Below are 21,218 nucleotides of genomic sequence, written 5' to 3'. Positions count from 1 at the left end.
ACCAATTCAGGGAATATGTACATGCTCTTAGGGTGTCAAGTCTTTGTTCTGATTCTGCACCAGAGAATTGACTTTGCCATGCCAATAAACTAATTCCACACAGTTTTGTGGATTGTATCACTTTAAGAATTCTGAAATGGTATTTCCCACCTTTATTACTATAACTGATACTAGGGGTATGCAGTTTTTTTAAAAAAATTATCTTTGGGGGGTTTGAATATATTGAACCTCCAAAATCTTGGTATTTCTGGATATTCCTGAATCCTGGTATTGATATGGTGTTTAGATCTGGTAACTATTCAGTGATACTGAATTTTTTTTCAGCTTCATTATATCCTATGGCAGCCTTTCTCAACCTTTTTACCATTGAGAAACCCCTAAAACATTATTCAGGCTTCGAGAAATCCTGAAAGAGACGTCAGCAGGTCACACCTTCCTGCAATACCCCTGGAAGTTACATGTCATAAATGACATTGCTAGGCCAATCCCACAACACTGGAAGTGACAGCACAGAAATATTTTCAGATGATTTGTGAACAGAGCCATATCTGGACTCTGAGCTGGCTACCAGGCTGCTCTTCTTCACCAAAAGGAGCCTGCAGTGGGAGCCTGCAGAAACAGGGTCAGGGCAGGTCTATGCCACTTCATCACCCCCATGCCCACACCAACACGAAAAACAGGGCTGGGGCAGGTCTATGTTGCCCCCTGCCCCACAGTTAAGTTATAAAGTGAGAGTACTTATCTCTCTGGATTCCAGTTGTTACCACATGCGATGAGCATCAGCCAGCAAGGATTTGTATGGGCAGGACCCCTCCCCTTCCCACCCCCTCCAGGTTGATCATTGGTTGTCATTTGGGAGGGGTGGGTTGACATGGCCATTTATGGTCATATCACTGGTAATTTTGATTTAAAAAAATTATATATTAAAAATTAATTCCCACCCACTTCTGTGGCCATTGTGAAACCCGTGCCCTATGGGAGCCATTATAGTTGATATTCCCCATAGACTATAATGGAGAATTGATCTGGGTGAATCTTTGGCTCTGGGGGTCTCAAGTTTACAAAGATTGGGGCAGGTAATGCAGTTCCTTTAAAACCTATATGCCTTTTGCAAGCCGTAGTACAAATAGTACAAGTACAAGTAGTACAAGTGAACTCTGAAGTATTTAAAGGGATTTAAACACCTTCTCCAAACCATGTTCAACCCCTTTAAACACCTTTTAACTTCAACTATCCAGCGGTCCCAAAAATGTCACATTTTTCTGTATTTGTCCATTTTGGATATCTGAAAAGTATCAAAAGCTGTATCTGGTTTAAATACTACTAAGTTATTTGGTTAGGATGTAAAGTGGAGCTTGTTAACTGGATTTCCTTTGTTGGAACCAGTTTCGACTTTCTCAATTAAAGTGTACACCTACGAAGTTTAACTTTGTCGATGAATGCTCCTTTTGAATATTTTCTATATACACAGCAGTTAACCACTCATCTACGTATAGGAAGAACTGTATCTCTGCAGTGTCAGGAAGACTGTACACTTTGTAAACAGCCTTGGCAGTATTAATAACCTGAATGGCTATAAAATTGATTAAAGATACAGATTCTCAAACTGAAATGGGGGATGGGGGATGGGACTGCAAAGAGCATGTACTGATGCTGGAAAACATCTTGTAGACTTAGTTTTTCAGGAATACAGTCTAAATAAGGCAATGCTTTCCTGCTTCCTTCACATAACCTCAGGTACTATCAGGTGCACAAATAGAAACACATATCCTTAAAGCGTGGATTAAAAAAAATTTTTTTCACCTTAAAACTGAAGCAGGTTTTAGCTGTGGCCACACAAATGCATCTACTTCATAAGGAAGCTTGCGTTGTTTTTAAAGAAATCGATAGAATTAGTTAAATTAACTGAATTAATTTAACTTGGGTGGCTATTTTCCTCCTCAGGCAACTCACCAGGGGATTCAAGGTCCTTATTCGTCGATACTTAGAACATCTCCATTCCCTGCAGAATACCTGGTTGAAATAAACAAAATTTTACTGTCTATGGCTGATGCTGAGCTCTTGCTTAATGCCCCAGAACTTCATGCTGGTATCTATGAAGATTTTTCTACTCAAGAAGATTCTTTAAAGGTAATGGGGACTGAAACATGCACTAGATTAAAGAATAAAAATAGTGCGCATTGAGCCTCTTTATATGGGCTGCATCATTCAGGAGAAAGGGAGACAGGATTGTCAGTGAAGAAGCATCACGTCTCCCTCTCTCCTGACTTCACAGCAAGATGCAACGGAGACGGGATTGTTGAAGAGGCACCCCATCTCCCTCTTCCCTGGCCATGTGGCCTAAAGAAGGAAGGGAGCTCCCTTCCACCTTTCTCCCGGCCACAGTAAGCAGCAGCCTTGAGAAAGTGTGTGTGCGATTTCCTTGGAGAAAGTGGATCTTCCTGCCTTCTAGCTGTTTCAGGTCCTCTGGCACAATGGGGCTATACCAGAGAGTCTGAGGCAGCTTCTGGCTCCCTGGCATGCCCCTTTATATGGGCTGCATAAGTGAGCCCAAGACAGCCATGCTGGTGCAGAGAACACTCTCCACACTGGCTCTACTGCCTCTGGCTCCCTCTTTCAGCCCAGTTTAAAGAAGCTGCAGGAGAGAGCCCAAGACTGCTGAGCTGGCAGTGAGAGCTCCACTGTCAGGAGAGAGGGAGATGGGCAAACTCTTTCATGGAAATCCTTCTCTTCCATGGTAATCCAGCAATTGTCACCCTTCCTTGGCTGCTGGCACCTTTACTCAGGCAGCATGAGAAAGATGGGCCAGTGCGGGGAAGGCCCACACAGTTTGTAGGAAGGAATCCAAGGCCACTGAGCTGGCAGTGAGAGCTCTGCAGCCTGGAGAGAGGAGGATGGGAAATACCTTCCCAGGCGATCCCACCCTTGTTTCTCCTGGCTGTACAGCCAGTAGAGAGGGAGATGAGAAGCCTCTTCAACGGCAGTCCTGTCTTCTGGCCAGGGCAAGCTTGTCTGGGAGAAAAGTGGAAGGGAATTCCTTCCAGGGGATTCTCCTTCCCTTTTCTGCTGGCCAGAGCGATTTATGGCTGGGAGAAAGGTGGGAGGAAGAAGAAGTTGGTTCTTATATGCCACTTTTCTCTACCTGAAGGAGGCTCAAAGCGGCTTACATTCGCCTTCCCTTTCCTCTCCCTACAACAGACTCCCTGTGAGGTGGGTGAGGCTGAGAGAGCCCTGATATTACTGCTCAGTCAGAACAGCTTTATCAGGGCTGTGGTGAGCCCAAGGTCACCCAGCTGGTTGCATGTGGAGAAGGAGTGGGGAATCAAACCCGTGCTCCTAACCACTACACCAAGCTAGCTCTCTGAATAGGGAGCCCCTATTCAGACACTATAGTGTCTGAAGGAAAAGAGTCTGTTTTAACATGGCGATAATGTGTATTTATTTTTAAAAATTCTGTATAAAGCCAAGAAGAAAGAGTTTATTATTACAGGTGTTAGCTTAATGTAGGGCAATCATCTCTTGAAAGGATGCAAGTTCACAGCCAAACAAATTCAGAAGGAAACCATTTTGTTTGTCCCTGGTACAAAGTGATTACAAAACTTGATGGTTATAATTGTTTTGTTTAATACAGGTTTCTTAAAAGCATTTTATAGCCAAGACATTGCTGTGTTTTGTTATCCTGAACAAGGGCTTCCTTGTTTTGGAGGGGATACTATTTGCTCCCTTCTTCTTTGATTACTTAAGTGGCTTTTGTTTGGTTTTACAGAATGTAAAAGACATGTTGGACAAACTTGGGGATCAGATTGCAGTTATTCATGAAAAGCAACCTGATGTTATACTAGAGGCTTCTGGACCTGAAGCTCTTCAAATAGGGGATTCGCTTACCCAGCTGAATGCAGAATGGGATAGAATTAACAGGATGTATAATGATTGCAAATGGTGAGTAATAGGACTTTGTGTATTCTTTGCTGCTCTGTCCCCCTTGTTTCCATCAAGAAAAACTGCTGTCTGTGGTATCGCCTGAGAGGAGAATCTTGATATGCCTGGGACGGTGGAGGTGAGTTTATTTTTTCTGTATTGAACAGACAGATTTTTAAGCCAGCTCATCCCAGCTTTATTAATAACAGCTAGAACGTTTCTTTTCCAGTATTAAAAGCAAGTTTCATCATGGAGCAATAGTGTAGAGAACCATTCAATAAGATATTTCAAAGAGGTGATAATAGATACAAAGTATTCCAATATTGCATTTTTAATCTACAATAAATATTAGGAAAAGCAACTTTTGTTTTCAGAATGAATCTGTATCTCTGACTGATCAAATTGATAAGCCTTGATGTTCTTTCAGAAGCATTGGTATTTTCAATTACTTAATAAATAAGCAGCCAAACCAATCTTCTAGCTTAAAAAGAAAAAGAAAAATTTCACAGTTAACGTGAAATACCCCTTCAAGGATCTCTGCCTTGTCATGGCGAAGGGGCTTGCGTAGCTCAGTGAAGCTATGAGCTGTGCTGTGCAGGGCCACCCAAGACAGACAGGTCATAGCAGAGAGCTCTGACAAAAGGTGATCCACTGGAGAAGGAAATGGCAAACCACTCCAGTATCCTTGCCATGAAAACTCTATGGACAGTTCCAAAAGGCAAAATGATATGACGCCGGAAGATGAGCCCCTCAGGTCAGAAGGTATCCAATATGCTACTGGGGATGAGCAGACGGCTAGTACGAGTAGCACCAGAAAATGCAACTTCGGGATATGGTAGAGGACAGGAAGGCCTGGAGGATCATTGTCCATGGGGTCACAATGGATTGGACACAACTTCACAACTAACAACAACAACAACAAATGTGAAACAATTTGACTTTCTAGTAGATTCAACTACTTCTTGGTATATACTGTTGATGTAGTGGTTAAGAGTGGTGGACTCTAATCTGGAGAACTAGGTTTGATTCCCTGTTCCTCCACATGAAACCAGCTGGTGACTTTGGGTCAGTCACAGCTTTCCAGAGCTCTCTCAGCCCCACCTATGACACATGGTGTCTGTTGTGGAGAGATGAAGGGAAGGAGAGTGTAAGCTGCTTTGGGATTTCTTTGGGGAGTAAAAAGTGGGGTACAACTCTTTCCATTTTTGAATTATATGAACATTTTAAAAGATTGCATGGAATTGGAAATATGGCTGGGCTTGTTTTTCCTTTTGAACTTGGAAATTGGAAAACACTTTTAATGTTATGGCCCAGCTTATATCTAACAGCCATATCGCTTTAAAGGTTTTATAAGTAGGTTTGGTATTGTGTACTGCCTCCCTTGCATGTTCTAATCATTTTCTTCACTTCCTGGTTTGGACAAATAAGTTTGCACTGATTTCAGAATAAGAAAAACTGTAGTGTGCCAACATTATAATTTCCTCCAAGATTCAGATAGTCTGAGAATCAGTCTGTGTCTCATATTTGTCAAGATTTCTTCTATTATAGGGAATTTATTTTTCTGTAAGGCTAGTATCATAATCATTAATAATAAACAACTATAGCCGCTTTTTCAATAATAATGTTTGCTGTGATTAATATTGGCTTTGATGTGGTTTAAATTTAATCATGTCTAAATTAATTAGATCCACATCCTGGCTATTTGGATCCTTTATGCTCTACAAAGCAACTGTGTACATTTGCTTTATTGCTGTCTTTAAATCATATTGGGTTGAATCCAAATTTTCTGTTCTGCTGATAGTAGAGCATCAAAGGGAGGCAGCACTGTAGAGCCTGATTTGTCAGATATTGGAAGCTAAGCAGAATTAGTACTTTGAAGGGAAACCTCCAAGGAAAATTCTGCAGAAGAAGGCACATGTGAGAAGCCATATGTGCTTCTCACTTGCTTTGAAAGCTCTTGGCAGGGTTGGCATAAATTGACAGTGACTTGATGGTACTTTACACACATAATGGTGGAGCCTTGTGCAAGGAGTACTTGTTCTAGTAGAAATTTTGTATCCATCCTGTTACACATTTCTGTGTTGTCTGCAGAGTTCACCGATGGGAGTTAGTAGCTGTGTTTTGACATCATGCTCAATTATATTTGAATTAAACTACAGTTATAAGCTGCCCAACAAATTGAGGACTGTTGGTGGATAGTTATTCTGAACCACATTTTATACTTGGCTTATCCATTTTGGTTCTTCATTGCATTACTTGGCTTATCCATTTTGGTTCTTCATTACATCTACATAACTAAATTTTAGTTTGTTCAGTAGCACTTAAGCCTTCTGAGCATAGCGAATATGAACATAGCTCCACAGGTAGCAGAAAAAGGTAGTTGTGTAATAAAATAGGTCTATTTATGGTGCTTTCCCTTCCTCTAGCTTTTACCTGTACTTCTCTGCTGGCGATGACTTGCCAAGCAGGGCAGTGGAACTTCATCTTCTCCAGAGCTAAAATGTAAGGGCCTTGGAACAAATATATTAAAGAATTAAGTGAAACTAGGCTTCAAAGCCCTCTTGTAAGAGCAGGCTTTGAAAGGGGGGGCATGGCGGCGGCACCCGGGCCCCCCTGTGTGGGGACCCCCCTGCCCGTCCCCCTCCTCGTCGACTCCTTGGCTTCCTTGCAGGCCTCGGAGCAGGCCCACCATGTCCCCAACACGGTGGGCCTGCTCCGAGGCTCACAGGGAAGCATCCCCTGCCCACTCCCTCCACACTGATTCCGTGATTTCCCTGCGGGCCTTGGAGCAGGCCCGCTGCATCAGTGATGTGGCGGGCCTACTCCGAGGCCCACAGGGAAGCCTCCCCCGCCCGACCCCCCTCTCCACCGACTCCACGGCTTCCCTGCAGGCCTCGGAGCTGGCCGCCTTCCTGGCGAGTCCCTGGCCCATGGCTTTGCGCTTTCTGATTGGCCCCCCCGACTGGCTGGAATTCTTGTCAGTCCGGGTGAGGGGCTAATCGGCCTTGGCTCCTATCCCCGACTCGCCCTGCCCCTTTCTCCTTCCACTTAAGCCTTAACCAATTATGTATACCACTTCCAGCGGTTTACAGATGGTTGGACAGAAAAGGCAGAATGTCCTAGTTGTCCCTGTCATTTTTCTGCCTGTTTACTTTGGCTGTCCAGTAATAAACAGGTGATCCAAAGGAGCTCAGGCATCCGCGTAAAGGTAGCAAAGGAAGCAAGCAGGAACTATAGTTAGTTATTCATGTCTGGATCAAGCAGAATAATCTGAAATTCAGCCCTTCCAAAATGGTGGTCCTGTGGCTGAGGAGGAAAGGACAAGGAGAGGAAATACACTTGCCCTGCATACGCTTGCCCTAATGATCGTTCCTGGCCCTAGAGAAGCGCACCTGGCCCCGACCAGGGCCTTTTTGGTCCTGGCCCCTACCTGGTGGAATGAGCTCCCGGGTGAGCTGTGGGCCCTGCAGGATTTACCAGCTTTCCCCAGGGCCTGCAAGACAGAGCTCTTCCGCCAGGTTTTTGGTTGAGGCCAGGGTCAGCGAATGAGTGCCAGCATTCCCCCCCCCCCCGACCTAGTAAGTTAGATCTCCTCCCCACCCTCCCTGCCGCTCTGATAGCAGGGGTGGGAATAATGAGAGCTTCTGCCATGTTGGGATTGTTTTTAAAGTCTTTTAATGGGTATTTTAATGGGGATAGGACTATTGTGACCCGCCACAAGCCTACGGGGAGGGGGGCGGGAAATAAATCTAAATAATAATAATAATAATAATAATAATAATAATAATAATAATAATAATAATAATAATAAATGGTGTGCAGCTAACAGCTGATCCATCCGCCAGAAATCTAGGCATATTTCTTGATTCCTCCTTAGCTATGGAGGCTAAAGTCACTGGAGTTGTTCAGCTGGTGTTTCACCATCTTTGTCAGGCTTTACCTGGCATTGGAGCACCTAGCAACAGTGATCCTTGTGATGGTCAACTCCAGGTTAGACTTCTGTAAACTCACTCTATACAGGACTGTCCCTGTCCTTGACCCAGAAACTGCTACTGGTCCAGAATGCAGTAACTTGAGTTCTCATGAGAACACTTGGGGGCCCCGATATTTGGCCTATTCTTAGGCAACTGCACTGACTCCCAGTTCAATTTTGGATCAAGTTCAAGATTTTGGCATTGACCTTTAATGCCATTTGCGGTCTGGTCACAGCATGCCTGACTTGACTGTATCCCCAAGAGTGCTTCACTTTGCCAATACTCTACAAACCAATTTTTGATCCCTGGCCCTAGAGAAGTATGTCTGGCCTCAATCAGGGCCAGGGTCTTGTCAGTTTTGGCCACTGCCTGGTGGAATGAGCTTCTGGAAAAGTTGTGGGCTCTGCAGGAACTTCCTCAATTTCGAAGGGCCTGAAAAACAGAGCTCTTCTCCAGGCTTTTGGTTGGGGCTAGTGAATGACAGAAAATGATACCATCAAATGGGCTCTCTCTAAAGTAACCCACCCCCTGAATGGCAGAAGAAGAGACAGAAACCAAGATCCACAGCTGAGGTGAGATAGTTTTTAACTCTTTTAAATTGTGTTTTACTGTTTAACGCACCTGTGTTGTATGTATTTGAATGCTCTGAACCACTCCGAGCTGGCTGTGCTGAAATAAGCCGCATAGAAATCTAATTATAAATAAACAAAATCAACGTCAACTAGTTTCTTTTTAAGGGGTAAGAAAACAGAGTAGAACATTGGAAGAAGTATGGTGTAATTAGTAGAGCATTATGCTAGGACTGGGAAGATTGCCCCCTCTGTTGTGAAGTTTACCAACTGAGTTTGGGCCTGAAGAAATACTGTTAAAACATATATTGAATAGTTGAAGTCCAGTGTTTAAAAGACCCTTCTGTTTTTCTTATCTTTCAAAATCCAGGAGTAGCTTTTGTTTTACTTTTTCATGTGTGAGTTGTGTTTTGTACAGCTGAATTTTTATTTGATCTTTATTTCCTTGCAAGTAAAAATGAAAATTTTATGTTTTATTATCTTTGTTTAATGTTTAATGGAAATATGTTTGCTTTATTTGTCCTTATAAGAGACATTGTTCTATAACAACAGTAGATTGGTCACATAGTAAGGTTTTGGGGATTTCAGTGGTGTCCAAAATACATATATAGGAAATATATATAACGCTGCCTTTGCTCTCCTGGTCCTGTTTCATACAGTTCCTTTGATAAATCTGTGGAAGAATGGAGACAGTTCCATTGTGATCTCAATGATCTCTCACAGTGGCTAGCAGAAGCTGAAGGGCTGTTGGCTGAGACCCAAACTCCAGATGTTAACATGGATATAGAGACGGCAAGAATACGCCAGCAGGTACATGCAATGACTAAGCATATATGAGTTGTTTTGGATCCCATAATTTGGGCTCCTCTACTGAGCAAACACTTGTTTTCTCTAAACAAGTGTGAATAATAATGTTTAATCAACCAATAAAAGGAAATGCCATTTCCTTCTATAAATATAAGATACTTTTGAAAGCAACATTGTGCTGGGATCAGAACTTATGAAAGTGATTTTAAGATTTTGAATGAAACTTTCAGTTTTCTAGTTTTGTGTTGCATATTGGCTTTGTTTTTACAATGTTAATAGTTCCTCTGAATGTTTTGATCTCTTGTAGGTGTAAAGATATTGACCTAGTCCAAGTCTTGATTTGGGCTGAATTACACCTTACATGTACGAGAATTTAAGTGCATGTTTATAGTGTTCCTGTTGAAATGAAAAGTGCTTAAGTTTAATTGATTTATAGTTGATCTGTCTGGCAACTCAATAACCTGGAAGCCTTAACTTACTTTTGTTTATCTTCTTGTTAATCTGTTTTGCTTAATTACTTAAAATACCATGGATTAGAACCAAGGTCAGTTTCTGTCAGTGGGATGGAGAGCTGTTTTCCCTGGTTTTCTTTCACATAGCAGACTATCTCACTATTATTTTGGGCTGATTATGCAATACTGTCCTTAATTATTGTAAGGCTACAAAGAATGGGTAGATACTGATTCTGAGACAAAGTTTTGTTGTTGTCAGCTGTTCAGTCGTGTCCGACTCTTGGCAATCCCATGGTACAGCTGCTGCCATGATCCTCAATCAAACTAGTGCTGCATTATTCTGTGTTTACCCACAAAACAAGACATGTAGGCAACATTTAATATATAAATTTAATATAAAGTGTATATTTACACTATAAAGTGTATATTTACACTGGAGAAAGCCCCGGGTCGCTGCCGGGGAGGGGGGGGGCTGCCAGCCTTCTCCTGGCCCCGGGAACAGCCTCGCCGCGTCTGTGATGTTCCCATGGCTGGGAGATCGCCCCAGGTCGCAGGCGAGTGGCCATGGTGTGCCAGCCCCCGGGGAGAGGGGCCTAGAGCCCATTTTATTTCATTATAAAATGGGTTTAAAATTCTATATATATGAGTTCGTTTGCCTGTTCCACAGTTTTATCTGTCAGTAGGCTAATATTTATTAATATATTAATTTCCCTTTATTTAAAAGAGCTATGGTCATTCTCCTAAACACAATGATATTTCTTTCCTTTTTACAACACTTTGGGTGCCCAATCAATGCTTCAAGCTGCATATCAGCATCAAGTAGGAAACAAAGTTCAGTTTGGCTTTCATATTTGTGACAGGAACTTGAAGAAGGAGTCAGCAGCCATCAGACTGGCTTCTCAACATTAAACAGAACAGGGGAAGGAATCATAGAGAAACTTTCAACTTCAGATGGTAGCTTCCTGAAAGAGAAGCTAGCAGGATTAAAGAAACGCTGGGAAGCAGTCACAGCTGAGGTCATGAAAAGACAGCAGAGGTAATTTGGTCAGATTTGGTTGTCTCAGGAGAAATGTTGCTTTTTTTTAGAGGTTCCAAATAGTGTTGCACATTTTAATTAGGCTGAATTTCCTAAATTCCCATGCTCTGATTCTGTAATTTTCCCCAAGATTACCTTTTCTGCAATTAGTAATTCTGACTTACTTTTTATATGACAAGCACACACACTTGTTCTATATTTTTCCTAGGCTTTAATGTTGTGTTTGTTTATTTATATAAAAGTACTGTCTGTGCTGATGGTTTAGAATTGCCTTCCATCCTTAATAAGTTTTGTACACTGTCCTGCATGATTCTTAGTTTGGGTTTTTTTTCTTTTGGAAGATGCATGCAGTATGCCTTTGGAGGGAGGCAGCATGGTCCAGATAAATATGTCTGGCTGAAGTTGAATTGCTGTGTACCCTTAAGCTGATGTTTTAAAATAGAAGGCTAGTTTTGTAGATGTGAGTTCTTTTTCCCCTTAGTTGGCTGTTTATGGGCAGTAAGAAAATCATTATAAAGTATTGTTTGGAATTGTACTTGTTAAGATGAAAGTCAGGTGTATATGCAGATTCTTTGAATGTCTACATGTGAAAAAGGAACACTGCTGGAATCTATATAACCCTAAAAGATTGCTAAGAAGTTTTAGGCACCTCTCATTTTGAGGATAAGGGAAAGAATATGTCAAGCGGTCTCCCCCTTTTTGTACACGTAAACTGCTTTTAAGTGTCTAGCATGCCGTTTATGTGTATACACAGAGTATGTATATATAGATAGAAGTATATTAGTGAGTTTTAGGTGATGTATATTCTACTGCTTTCCTATTTTGTTTCACTAGTGGTGGTTTGGTTTGGTTTTTGTCCATTTTGGTTTTTTTTCATTCAGACTGAATGGAGACAATCAGCAATTGATCGACTATACAAAAAAACTAGAAGAGCTTTGTTGCTGGGTAGAAAACGTTGAAAATGCTCAAGATGAGAAAGCTGCTGTTAGCCATGAGGATAAGGTGCACCAATTAATGGTAAGTTTAATTTTTTAAAAGCCTTGTTTCAGTTTTACAGTGATAGCTTGTTACGTTTTATTGGATTACTAGGGGCAAAGCCCGTTGTATCCAAGAATACAACGGGCGCTAGAACTTGGCAGTGGGAAGAGGAAGGGGAGGAGTTGTCCAGTCTGTAAGGGCATGGGGTTGAATGTGTGTGTTGTGTGGGAGGTTGTGGTGGCGTGCTGGCGAATGAGGGCATGGGTGTGGAGATATGGTGTAAAGAACCTGTGGTGTGGAATGTTCGTTGAGTGTGGGAAAGGGAATTGTGGCATAGTGGTTACAGATGAGCTTTCCAGAGCCATGTCCTCAGGTATGTGAAGGGAAAATCAGACTGGAGACTCTTCTTAGGGGAAGATTACATGGCAACCAGTTCCCCCAGTTCTGCGTTATTTCCCTTCTTGTGTGATACTGAAATGCTCCTCTGCCCTAATACACATGGGATAGTCACAGTACACAGGTGTCCACCCTGTTCCTTCTTTTCCATTTTTTCACTGTTGCTAAAATGTTATGTGCCCACATGCCTCTTTCATGGTTGCTCCTTAGACGAACGGATTTTTGTACCCTATTGCTTACTACCCAAAGGAGTCTCAAAGCTGTTTACAAACACCTTTTCCATTCATCTCTCCACAATCGTCAACCTGTGAGGTATGTGGGGTTGTGAGACGTCTGAGAGAACTGGGAATGGGCCGCAGTGACCCAGCAGGCCTAAGGTGTCTCAAAGCATTTTCCAATCGTCTTCCCTTTCTCTCCCCATAGCAGACTCCCCATGAGGGAGGTGGGGTAGCGAGCCTCACAGGGAAGCTGGCAACCCTAAGAGGAAGACTCTCTGTGTACAGCAGTCTTGACCTTAGTAAGGTTTTTTATACTGTTTTTTTTATTTGCCAGGCCAAGGTTTTTTGCCAGGACAATAAGTCATTTCAGTTACCATGTGTCTCCAGCCATTTACTTGTTCTCTATTTACAGTTACAGTCTGTCCTGGTGAGGGGCCAATCAGAAGGTGCTTCGCACCTTCTGATTGGCCCCTCCGTTTGTCAGTCCGGGGCCAAGGTGCCAATTGTTGCCCCCCCCATCACGGACTGAGCCCACCCCAACACCCCTTCCTGTTTCATTAAGAGGGAAAAGATATACAAGTGTTGAATTCAGAGTCTGCAGTGTACTACTGGATAGCAGTTAGTGACTGCCATTAAACACAAAGCTAAGTGTGACTTACATTCCATTAGTTTTGTTATCTAATGAAAGACTAGGAGGATCTTTGGATACCTAAACTGTTAATTAGTAGTAAACAGTTTAATACTTGGTTAACTTCTGGGCAACCTATCTAAAACCATCAATGAGAGGAGTAAATAAAATTCTTCTCTAGTGACACAGTATGGTGTTTTGTCAGTGTTTGTCCTTTGACAGGACAAAATATCCTTAAACAACCTTTGTCAAACATACACGTAGCAGCGGCAATATCAGAATTTTGTGTTAAGTTAACCTGAATTTTGCAATAGTAGTTAAATTCTGTTACTTGCATGTTACTTGCATGCATTATATAAATGTATTCTGCTTGGTCCTTCTCATAATTAGCAGAATGCGATTTCTAATAATGTCTTCAGGCATTATTGCATAATTCCCATAATTCCATATCTACAACTGTACAGACCAGGAATTTCTTTTAAACAAATGAGCTTCTGAGATAAATTGTGAGTCATTACTTTTTCCAGGGACTTGTTTTGCTTTTGTGGTATCTCAGCATATACTCTGCCCTTAATATAATTCAGAAAGCAGTTAGTTACCTTTAGACCTAAAGTACCTTCTTAACTTTTGTAGAGCTTGATTGAAGAGATGGATGTGCAAGGCGAAAAGCTTCAGTGGCTAAACAGAAATGAACAAGAGATCCTTTCAAATAAAAACATTAGTCCTCAAGAAAAAGAGCATATTTCTGAGAGACTTAAGGCCCTGAGTACTAAATGGAATAAGGTATATATTTTAGTAAGTATTTTTTGGAATCAGCAAGCAAGCATTATTCATGTGGACTGTGTTTTATAGGGTACAGAATCATAGAGTTGGAAGGGGCCATCTAGTCCAACCCCCTGCTCAACGCAGGATCAGCCCAAAGCATCCTAAAGCATCCATGAAAAGTGTGTATCCAACCTTTGCTTGAAGACTGCCAGTGGGGGGGAGCTCACCACCTCCTTAGGCAGCCTATTCCACTGCTGAACTACTCTGACAGTGAAATTTTCCCCCCTGCTATCTAGCCTATATCATTGTAGTTTAAACTCATTACTGTGCGTCCTTTCCTCTGCAGCCACTGTGTTCACACTAACTTTGTTAGCTGTTGCTCCCTGTTTGTCTCTTCTGCAAACATGATAAGCATTCATTCTGTCTATTGGACACTACTTGGTTTGGGTCACACTTTTTCAGCATGGTTCTCTGTTCAGCTTTAGATCCACAGATGTTATAACATCTAGCCTGCAGGGCTCCCCCCCCCCCCAAATAATTTTTTCATTGTACTCATGAGGTGCAGCCTACCTCTCTCCTGTAGTCCTTTGTGTAAAAAGTTTTGGACATGGCCCTAGAAAGAAAACCTCTCTTCCTCTTGGCATTAATTCTTTGAAGTTTTCTTTTTCTTTGGTGTTTACTATCACTTAATAGGACAGATTGATAAGAGCACCACCCTAAGCCCTGAGATTGTTCACTCTCCTTCTGGGATACACGTTGTCTGTGGTTGATATGCCAGATGTCCTGAGGGCATCATCACTCTTAATAACACAGTCAGATGCCACTACTGCACATTTGTTGTTGCCCATCTGTGTCTTGGACAACTCTTGGGGGAAAATAGTTTACCTTAGTGTAGCAGACATTTCTTTGCACTACATAGATAGGCACATGATTCATGTACAGACACAGGTGCGCAAGTCCATCCACGCAAATCAAGCCTAGATCCATTCTGGAACCAAATGAATACTTTTATCTCTAGGTGCCTTGCTGTGGGAGTAAATATGATGGTCTGAAAAGGGAACTCTCTTCATGGCTGTCTGTATTGTAACAATGTATTTAGCTTTGAATCTATAATGATTTTATCCTGTTTTTGGCTTGCAAATGTTTTACATTTATTTTCCATTCAGGTGTTCAGAGAAGCACCCAACAGAGTGAGAGAACTACAGACATATGTTCATAAGCCTTATCTTGTGCCACAGACAAAGACTCCTGGTGAGCTCTGAACAGAAATGTGTTTCTCTGGGAGAGATGCTAAATATTTTTGTCACATCTTAAGACTTTTTAAAAAAGAAAAAAAGCTACTTTGATCATGAAGGAGAAAAATACATAAGGTGCCATCTCCGTTAGAAAGATATAATGCCAAGTAATTAAGGCAGTGCGACCAGATGTATTTAAAATAACAGGGCTTGTGATATTTCTTTTATTAAGAACAAACTATATCGAAGACTTCGGAATGAACAAAAAGCAACAGCTCTCATGTATCCTCTAGAACAGGGGTAGTCAAACTGCGGCCCTCCAGATGTCCATGGACTACAATTCCCAGAAGCCCCTGCCAGCATTCGCTGGCAGGGGCTCCTGGGAATTGTAGTCCATGGACATCTGGAGGGCCGCAGTTTGACTACCCCTGCTCTAGAAGTTCTACATTCATTTAATTTTCTACTTTTGTAATTCAAGGAATCAACAGTTGATGCTTGTTAATGACTCAGTGGCATTTTTCTGCCCATCAACCAATTTTTGAATTCTTTCCTTCCTCAGTGGCTAGTAAACTAGGAGCAGCTGCAGGTTGAGACTCTTTTCCCTGGATGATAGCTTAATAGTGTGTCATTTTTGCCCACTCAGTATTTAAATGTTTCTAAGCTTCTTGGGTAATGGAGAACAGGCAGTGAATTTCTTATGCCTCAGTGATCTTGCCAAGAGGAATGTATCATTGTAGTCTGAGGTGATGGCAGTTTTCCCTCAACCATTCTGGACCCGCGGGGTAATAGGCCAAATGATGTGTTGCTAAGTATAAGAAGCAGCTATTTAATACATTTAGAAATGAAGCATTTAGAATATTTGGCTACTGAAATTAGGTTATAGGATGATTCAGAGGACATTCTTAAGCTTTAAAAAAAATTATGCCTTTCCACTAGAAATAAATTCTAAACTGGGCAAATTATGTTGTATTGATGATTTAGGTTACTCTCATCTCCAAAAAATGGTGCTAGTGTCCTCTGCCTCTGAAAATGTCACTCAAACACAGCAGGAAGCTTCTGCACCTGCTGATCTGGATAAAACTACAACAGAACTAGCTGACTGGCTGGCATTGATTGACCAGATGCTGAAGTCCAATATAGTTACTGTGGGAAATGCTGAAGAAATCAATCGGACCATTGCACGCATGAAAGTACGTTATGTTATGGTGCTTTTGTTTTGAATTCTCAAGAATGTGTTGTGTTGTCCTTCCTTTCAGTTGGTGGTAAGAGATCCTCTTGTAGTTAGTAATAGTATTCATTACAAGTTGAAACATACAGAATCTTATTTTGTATCTTAGATTTCTGAAATTGCTCTGCCCTATATAGCCTAAGAGCTGCATTTTTTAAAAGTCAGATCTGATGTTTAAATAACTCCTTGTTGTGTTTTATGTATGCATGTTTGTCGGTGCATGTTAGCATATGATATGCCATACAAGTTTACCTTACCTTTATCTACAAAATAGTTTCAGTGCATTCAAGTTAAATTCATATAATGTAGGTTAATTGCCTTGTCCAGTAACTATTAATCATTGCAGACCAGCTGTAGGCACCCTGTGATTTAGTTTAAAAAACTATATTAATATTTGTGTTGCCATTTAAAATTGTGGTAGTTTAAATGAATGAGAGTGTGGAAAATTTCTTCATAGTTCTAGCAATGTAGAAAAAGTGGAGAAAATGTTTAGTTGTAGGAAATTCTTTTAAAACTATAGCACAATACAGTCATCTTAATTTACTATAAAATTACTGCAATAATATTTGTAGGATAATTTCATGATAGCAATTCCAATAATATTGTAATCTGTCAGTCTCTGGACATGTAACTGGTTGTATCTCAATAGAACTCTTTTTTTATTATGGAGATTTCTGTCTCAGTCACTTTCCAGGTGAAAGAAGTCTTATACTATGGACATTATGTTTCAATATAATAAATTCTTTTTATGCCAATAAAGGTACTCTGTATCTGAATCTGAATATAATAAATTCTATAGAACTGGAAGTATTACAGATGTTTAGAATTTCGCCTGTTAAAAGATATATTATAGGATGTAATGGAAAAAACAGAGGAGCTTAGATTAGATGGTTGATATCCCAGGGAAATATACAAAGCACGCGAGTCTGCAAACTATAGCCTGATTTGTTCCTACATGTGTTCATATTGTCCAAGTAATTGATGGGAAAGCTATAAGAAGATACCCTAAAAATAAGAAAGATTTATAAGCATTAATGTAATGGTTGGGTAAACCTAGAGTGATGATAGTTAGTACTGTATATGCAGAAATAATAAAAATAATAAAATACACCAGTGATTTAAAAGTGGCTTTATAATAGAATTGATTAATCAACTTTTCTCTGATATTAAAACCAATCAATAATTAGCACATATAATTGGTAATTTGTAATGAAATTAGGGACGTTAGAGAACATAACACTTATATACAAAAAGTGGCCATTTTGGAACTCTGAATTGGTTGGGAAGGCACTATTGAAATGTTTTAAATAAATCAATAACTTCTTCAAAATATGTGATGAATAGTCACATCCCTAGAGGTTATTTTGTGGAGTAATTAGAGCTCTGTTCCAGGAATATTTGAAACTAACCGTACTATTCATGGAGAGTAGGGTTTGTGGGAATAATCTTAGCTGTTACACAATCTAAACTGGTTTAAAGTTTATCAACCATTTTTTAAAATTAAGGTATAAATGGAACTGAAAAAAAAAACAAAAACAACCCCCCCCCCAACAAAAGTGAACCTGACTGAGCCCATATTTTAATGCTTCATGTCTTTGGAGCCAGGCATGGAAAGATCCATGTTCAAATCCCCATTCTTCGTGGAGCTGAATTGGTGATGTTAGGCCAGTTATACTTTTTTAAGTATACTCTCTCTCACAGAGGGGTAAAAAAAAGAAAGAAAGAAGGGAGAATGTGTCTTATTCTTCAAGCTGCTTGGATAAAGGAAAAGGTAAATATGTTATAGTTGGGAGTTTTTCAAAAACAAATGTTTGTATTTTTGGTTTTTTACAGATAACAAATGAAGATTTAGAACAGCGCCATCCCCAGCTGGATTCTGTTTTTACCTTGGCTCAGAATTTGAAAAACAAAACCTCGAGTTCTGATATTAGGACAGCAATCACAGAAAAATGTATGTTTTTTTCGAGAGAAGAATGGAGAAAAATGAATTAAAGTAATTATGGAATATGTATGAGAGGGGAGAGTGATCAACAGTCACTGGATAGTCAGAGGCCTGATATGATGTGGTTCTTGTTGAAATCTGGACAAATCTAATGTCATAGAAAGACCTTGGTAAATCAGAAGAAAAGCCAGAGTGATATTGAATCTTGATGGATGAAACCTGCTGGGTTAAATAACAAGAATACTTTCAGGTTGTGCTTGTTCGCTAGCTCTTTAGATGTCTGCAGAAATACCGATGTACTGGTCCAACTAATAAAGTATTTGTTTATTGCCAACACTGAATATACCAGCTTAAACATGGAAAGAATTATTTAAAACGCTCTTGTCAAAAAGTGGAAGATTTTACCTGTACCCTTTAATAATCTCTAAGTCTATATTCATGATCAATAATTTGGATTCACCCCCTAGCCCTGCATAGAATGTGGACAGTCAAACAATTTGCTTGAATAAGCTAAAGAAAGTTGGTGATTCATATCATCCATGGAACACACAGGAATGTTTGTAGTCTTGATTGCAGTGAATTAAATACATTTCTATTTAATAATTTGAGTTTTATTTGTACCAGTGTAATTTCTTTATATGCGGAAGGCTTATTGCATGTATCTGAGGAGGTTGTGTGTGTATGAGAATATAATATGGCTAGAGATCTGTTCTCGATATCATCTTATACAAGCTTTCACAATCAGGGTTTTATGGGCCTGGAGAAGATGGTAAAGGGAAGGGTCCCCCGGAGGGCATGTACACAGCTATGCTTCCCTACCATATTCTGTACCGTCCCACTTCTGGGGTTTCTCAAAGCCCGAAGAAGGTTTCAGGGGCTTCTCAATGGTAAAAAAGTTGATGGGTCTAGTAAAAAGACATATAATAAGAGTTGTGTGTGCATGATAGCACATCAGGAATTAAAGGCAAGAGTGTTTCTTGATTATAGTGACATATGCATTCACTTTTGTGCTATGTGATGCTTTCAGTCACTATTTCATCTACACTGACCGATGCCTGGAATAGGGGGGATGGTCATATTAGGTTGCCACCATTTGCTACATTTGTTATATCTGCTATATCTTGTAAACTGTTTTAATTGTTTTATGGGGATTTTAAATTGTATGGATGTTTCTGTTTTGTTAACCGCTGTGAGCCAGTTATGGGAGCGGCAGTATAAAAATGAAATAAATAATAAATAATAATAATACTAATAGTTATGTTTCTTCTTTATTTCTTGCAGTGGAGAAGGTTAAGGCTCAGTGGGACAGTACTCAGCACGGGGTAGAAGTACGGCAACAACAGTTAAGATGCATGCTTGCTGACAGCATGAAGTGGGATGACCAGAAGCAAGAAATGGAGAAGCTTATTGGAAAATATGAAATCTATTTGCATGCACTTTTGCAGTCTCCTAAAGAGATGCTTATCATACAGATTTCTGAAAACAAAGTAAGTTTAAATATGCTATCTAATTTAATTCCAGAATGTCAGGTTTGCAACTCCTGCTCAATATTTTCCCTCTGTCTCAGAATTTCATGTATGCAGGGGAAAATGTAGCACCCTCCTGGTAGCTTGTCAGAAATAAAAGCTTCCTGCACAAAGAAACTGAACACAGTGCAGAGAAGCAATCACTAGAACCTGTCTTTTTCTTGTTCTTTGAGTATGATGCATTTCATTTCAGAAGTACCAATCTGCTACTTGCATTCTGAACTGACATTCCCCACAAAGCATTGATGATGTATTTCTTCTGAAATTTTTAAAACTCTCATCACATTCACAAAAAAGCTGCTTCTTCAACAGTGCTCATTTAATATGATTTCCCAGGTATTCCATTTTCAGTCTTTAGTTAGAAAATGTAAATTCAAAATTATGTGTGTTTTTGTTTGCCAAAATATTGTGGGATCCTTGGAAAAGTTTTGAGGTACAAATAAACTTATGTAATGGAGGTTTTGATCAAAAAGAGATTTCATCATATAATAAGAATCAAACAATTGTCTGAACTGTGGTGTTTTCTCAAGAGCATTTCATCCAACTTGCTTAACTGAAGCAAGAGTCTCCAATAATAGCCAACCCAACAACATAAAATAAACTATGACTTATTTATTTTGGTGTGCTATAGAAAACCCTAAGGTTCTTTCATAATAGCATTAAGATTAAAAAATAGGTCATGAATAGTTAGACACCTGCCACAAAAATATCAATTCAATCACTGTTATTTCAAAGTAATTTAAATAGGAACTCAAGTTATGAATCACCAGAAAGATGATTTTAAATGAGCATCATTAGCAGAAGAAATATCCCATCATGAAGCCTTAATTTGTTCATGGCAGTGGTCCATAATTTCCTTTCTCTACCCTCACATGCTATAAGATTCACTTTTAGAAGAGAAGTGGTGTTATTATTGTCACATAAAGGGAATTGTTCAGGTAGGGTAATGAAACTCCAAGTAGTATGGGCATTTGAAACATTTACAGAATGAAATGAGAATTGTGTACTTGCTAGTTAGCTCCTGTTATTATCTTCTTTTCCCTTTCTTACTTGGAAGTCATGAAAGCTCCTTAATTCATGTCTAGTGCCTATTATTCTATGAGGTTAATTATTGAATTTATGGTATAAAATGTTCTTTGTGATTATGCATACTCAAAGCAAATCAGTTCTTCAGGACTTCTACAGTAAGTGTTTGGAAATTATTTTGCTCACTTATATGCCCTGCTTCTCTGATTATAACTCTGAAGTCTATGCATGGACTTATGTTTCAGATTAATGTGAGTTTCTTAAGCTGTTCATAGTTACTTAAATCTTTATGTTAATTGGTTTTTGTTCCATTGTTTCCCAAACACTCTAGTACAGTTTCTTTGAGTATTCTCTGACTCTTTTCATTTTTAGAAGCCTGGTACACTCTTTCCAGTACCCAAACCTGTTACCTTGAAACCCAAGTACTTGTCTGGAGTTTTTAACTGACTCTAAAGGTCTCTGATAACCATGAGGGAGTAGTCACTGACCTGGAGCCAGACATCCTGGACTGTGAAGTCAA

General features: G+C 40.1%; 1 protein-coding gene across 5 annotated transcripts in view; it reads left to right on the top strand.

Annotated features, from left to right (window-relative positions):
• UTRN (utrophin) overlaps positions 1 to 21,218 on the top strand; it is a 503,173-nt gene that overhangs the window by 188,294 nt on the left and 293,661 nt on the right. For 4 of the 5 annotated variants that reach the window (XM_077350828.1, XM_077350839.1, XM_077350815.1 and 1 more), the window contains 10 exons: positions 1,945 to 2,130; positions 3,767 to 3,939; positions 9,121 to 9,271; positions 10,581 to 10,756; positions 11,638 to 11,773; positions 13,610 to 13,771; positions 14,908 to 14,992; positions 15,958 to 16,166; positions 18,038 to 18,155; positions 19,428 to 19,633. In XM_077350828.1, coding sequence (XP_077206943.1) covers positions 1,945 to 2,130; positions 3,767 to 3,939; positions 9,121 to 9,271; positions 10,581 to 10,756; positions 11,638 to 11,773; positions 13,610 to 13,771; positions 14,908 to 14,992; positions 15,958 to 16,166; positions 18,038 to 18,155; positions 19,428 to 19,633 — 1,602 coding nt within the window. The remainder of the gene's footprint in view (positions 1 to 1,944; positions 2,131 to 3,766; positions 3,940 to 9,120; positions 9,272 to 10,580; positions 10,757 to 11,637; positions 11,774 to 13,609; positions 13,772 to 14,907; positions 14,993 to 15,957; positions 16,167 to 18,037; positions 18,156 to 19,427; positions 19,634 to 21,218) is intronic. The other variant, XM_077350848.1, reaches the window with a different exon arrangement.

The sequence above is a fragment of the Paroedura picta genome, chromosome 1 (assembly GCF_049243985.1).
Source record: "Paroedura picta isolate Pp20150507F chromosome 1, Ppicta_v3.0, whole genome shotgun sequence".
Taxonomy (NCBI): Eukaryota; Metazoa; Chordata; class Lepidosauria; order Squamata; family Gekkonidae; genus Paroedura; species Paroedura picta.
This window is presented reverse-complemented; position numbering and strand designations above follow the sequence as displayed.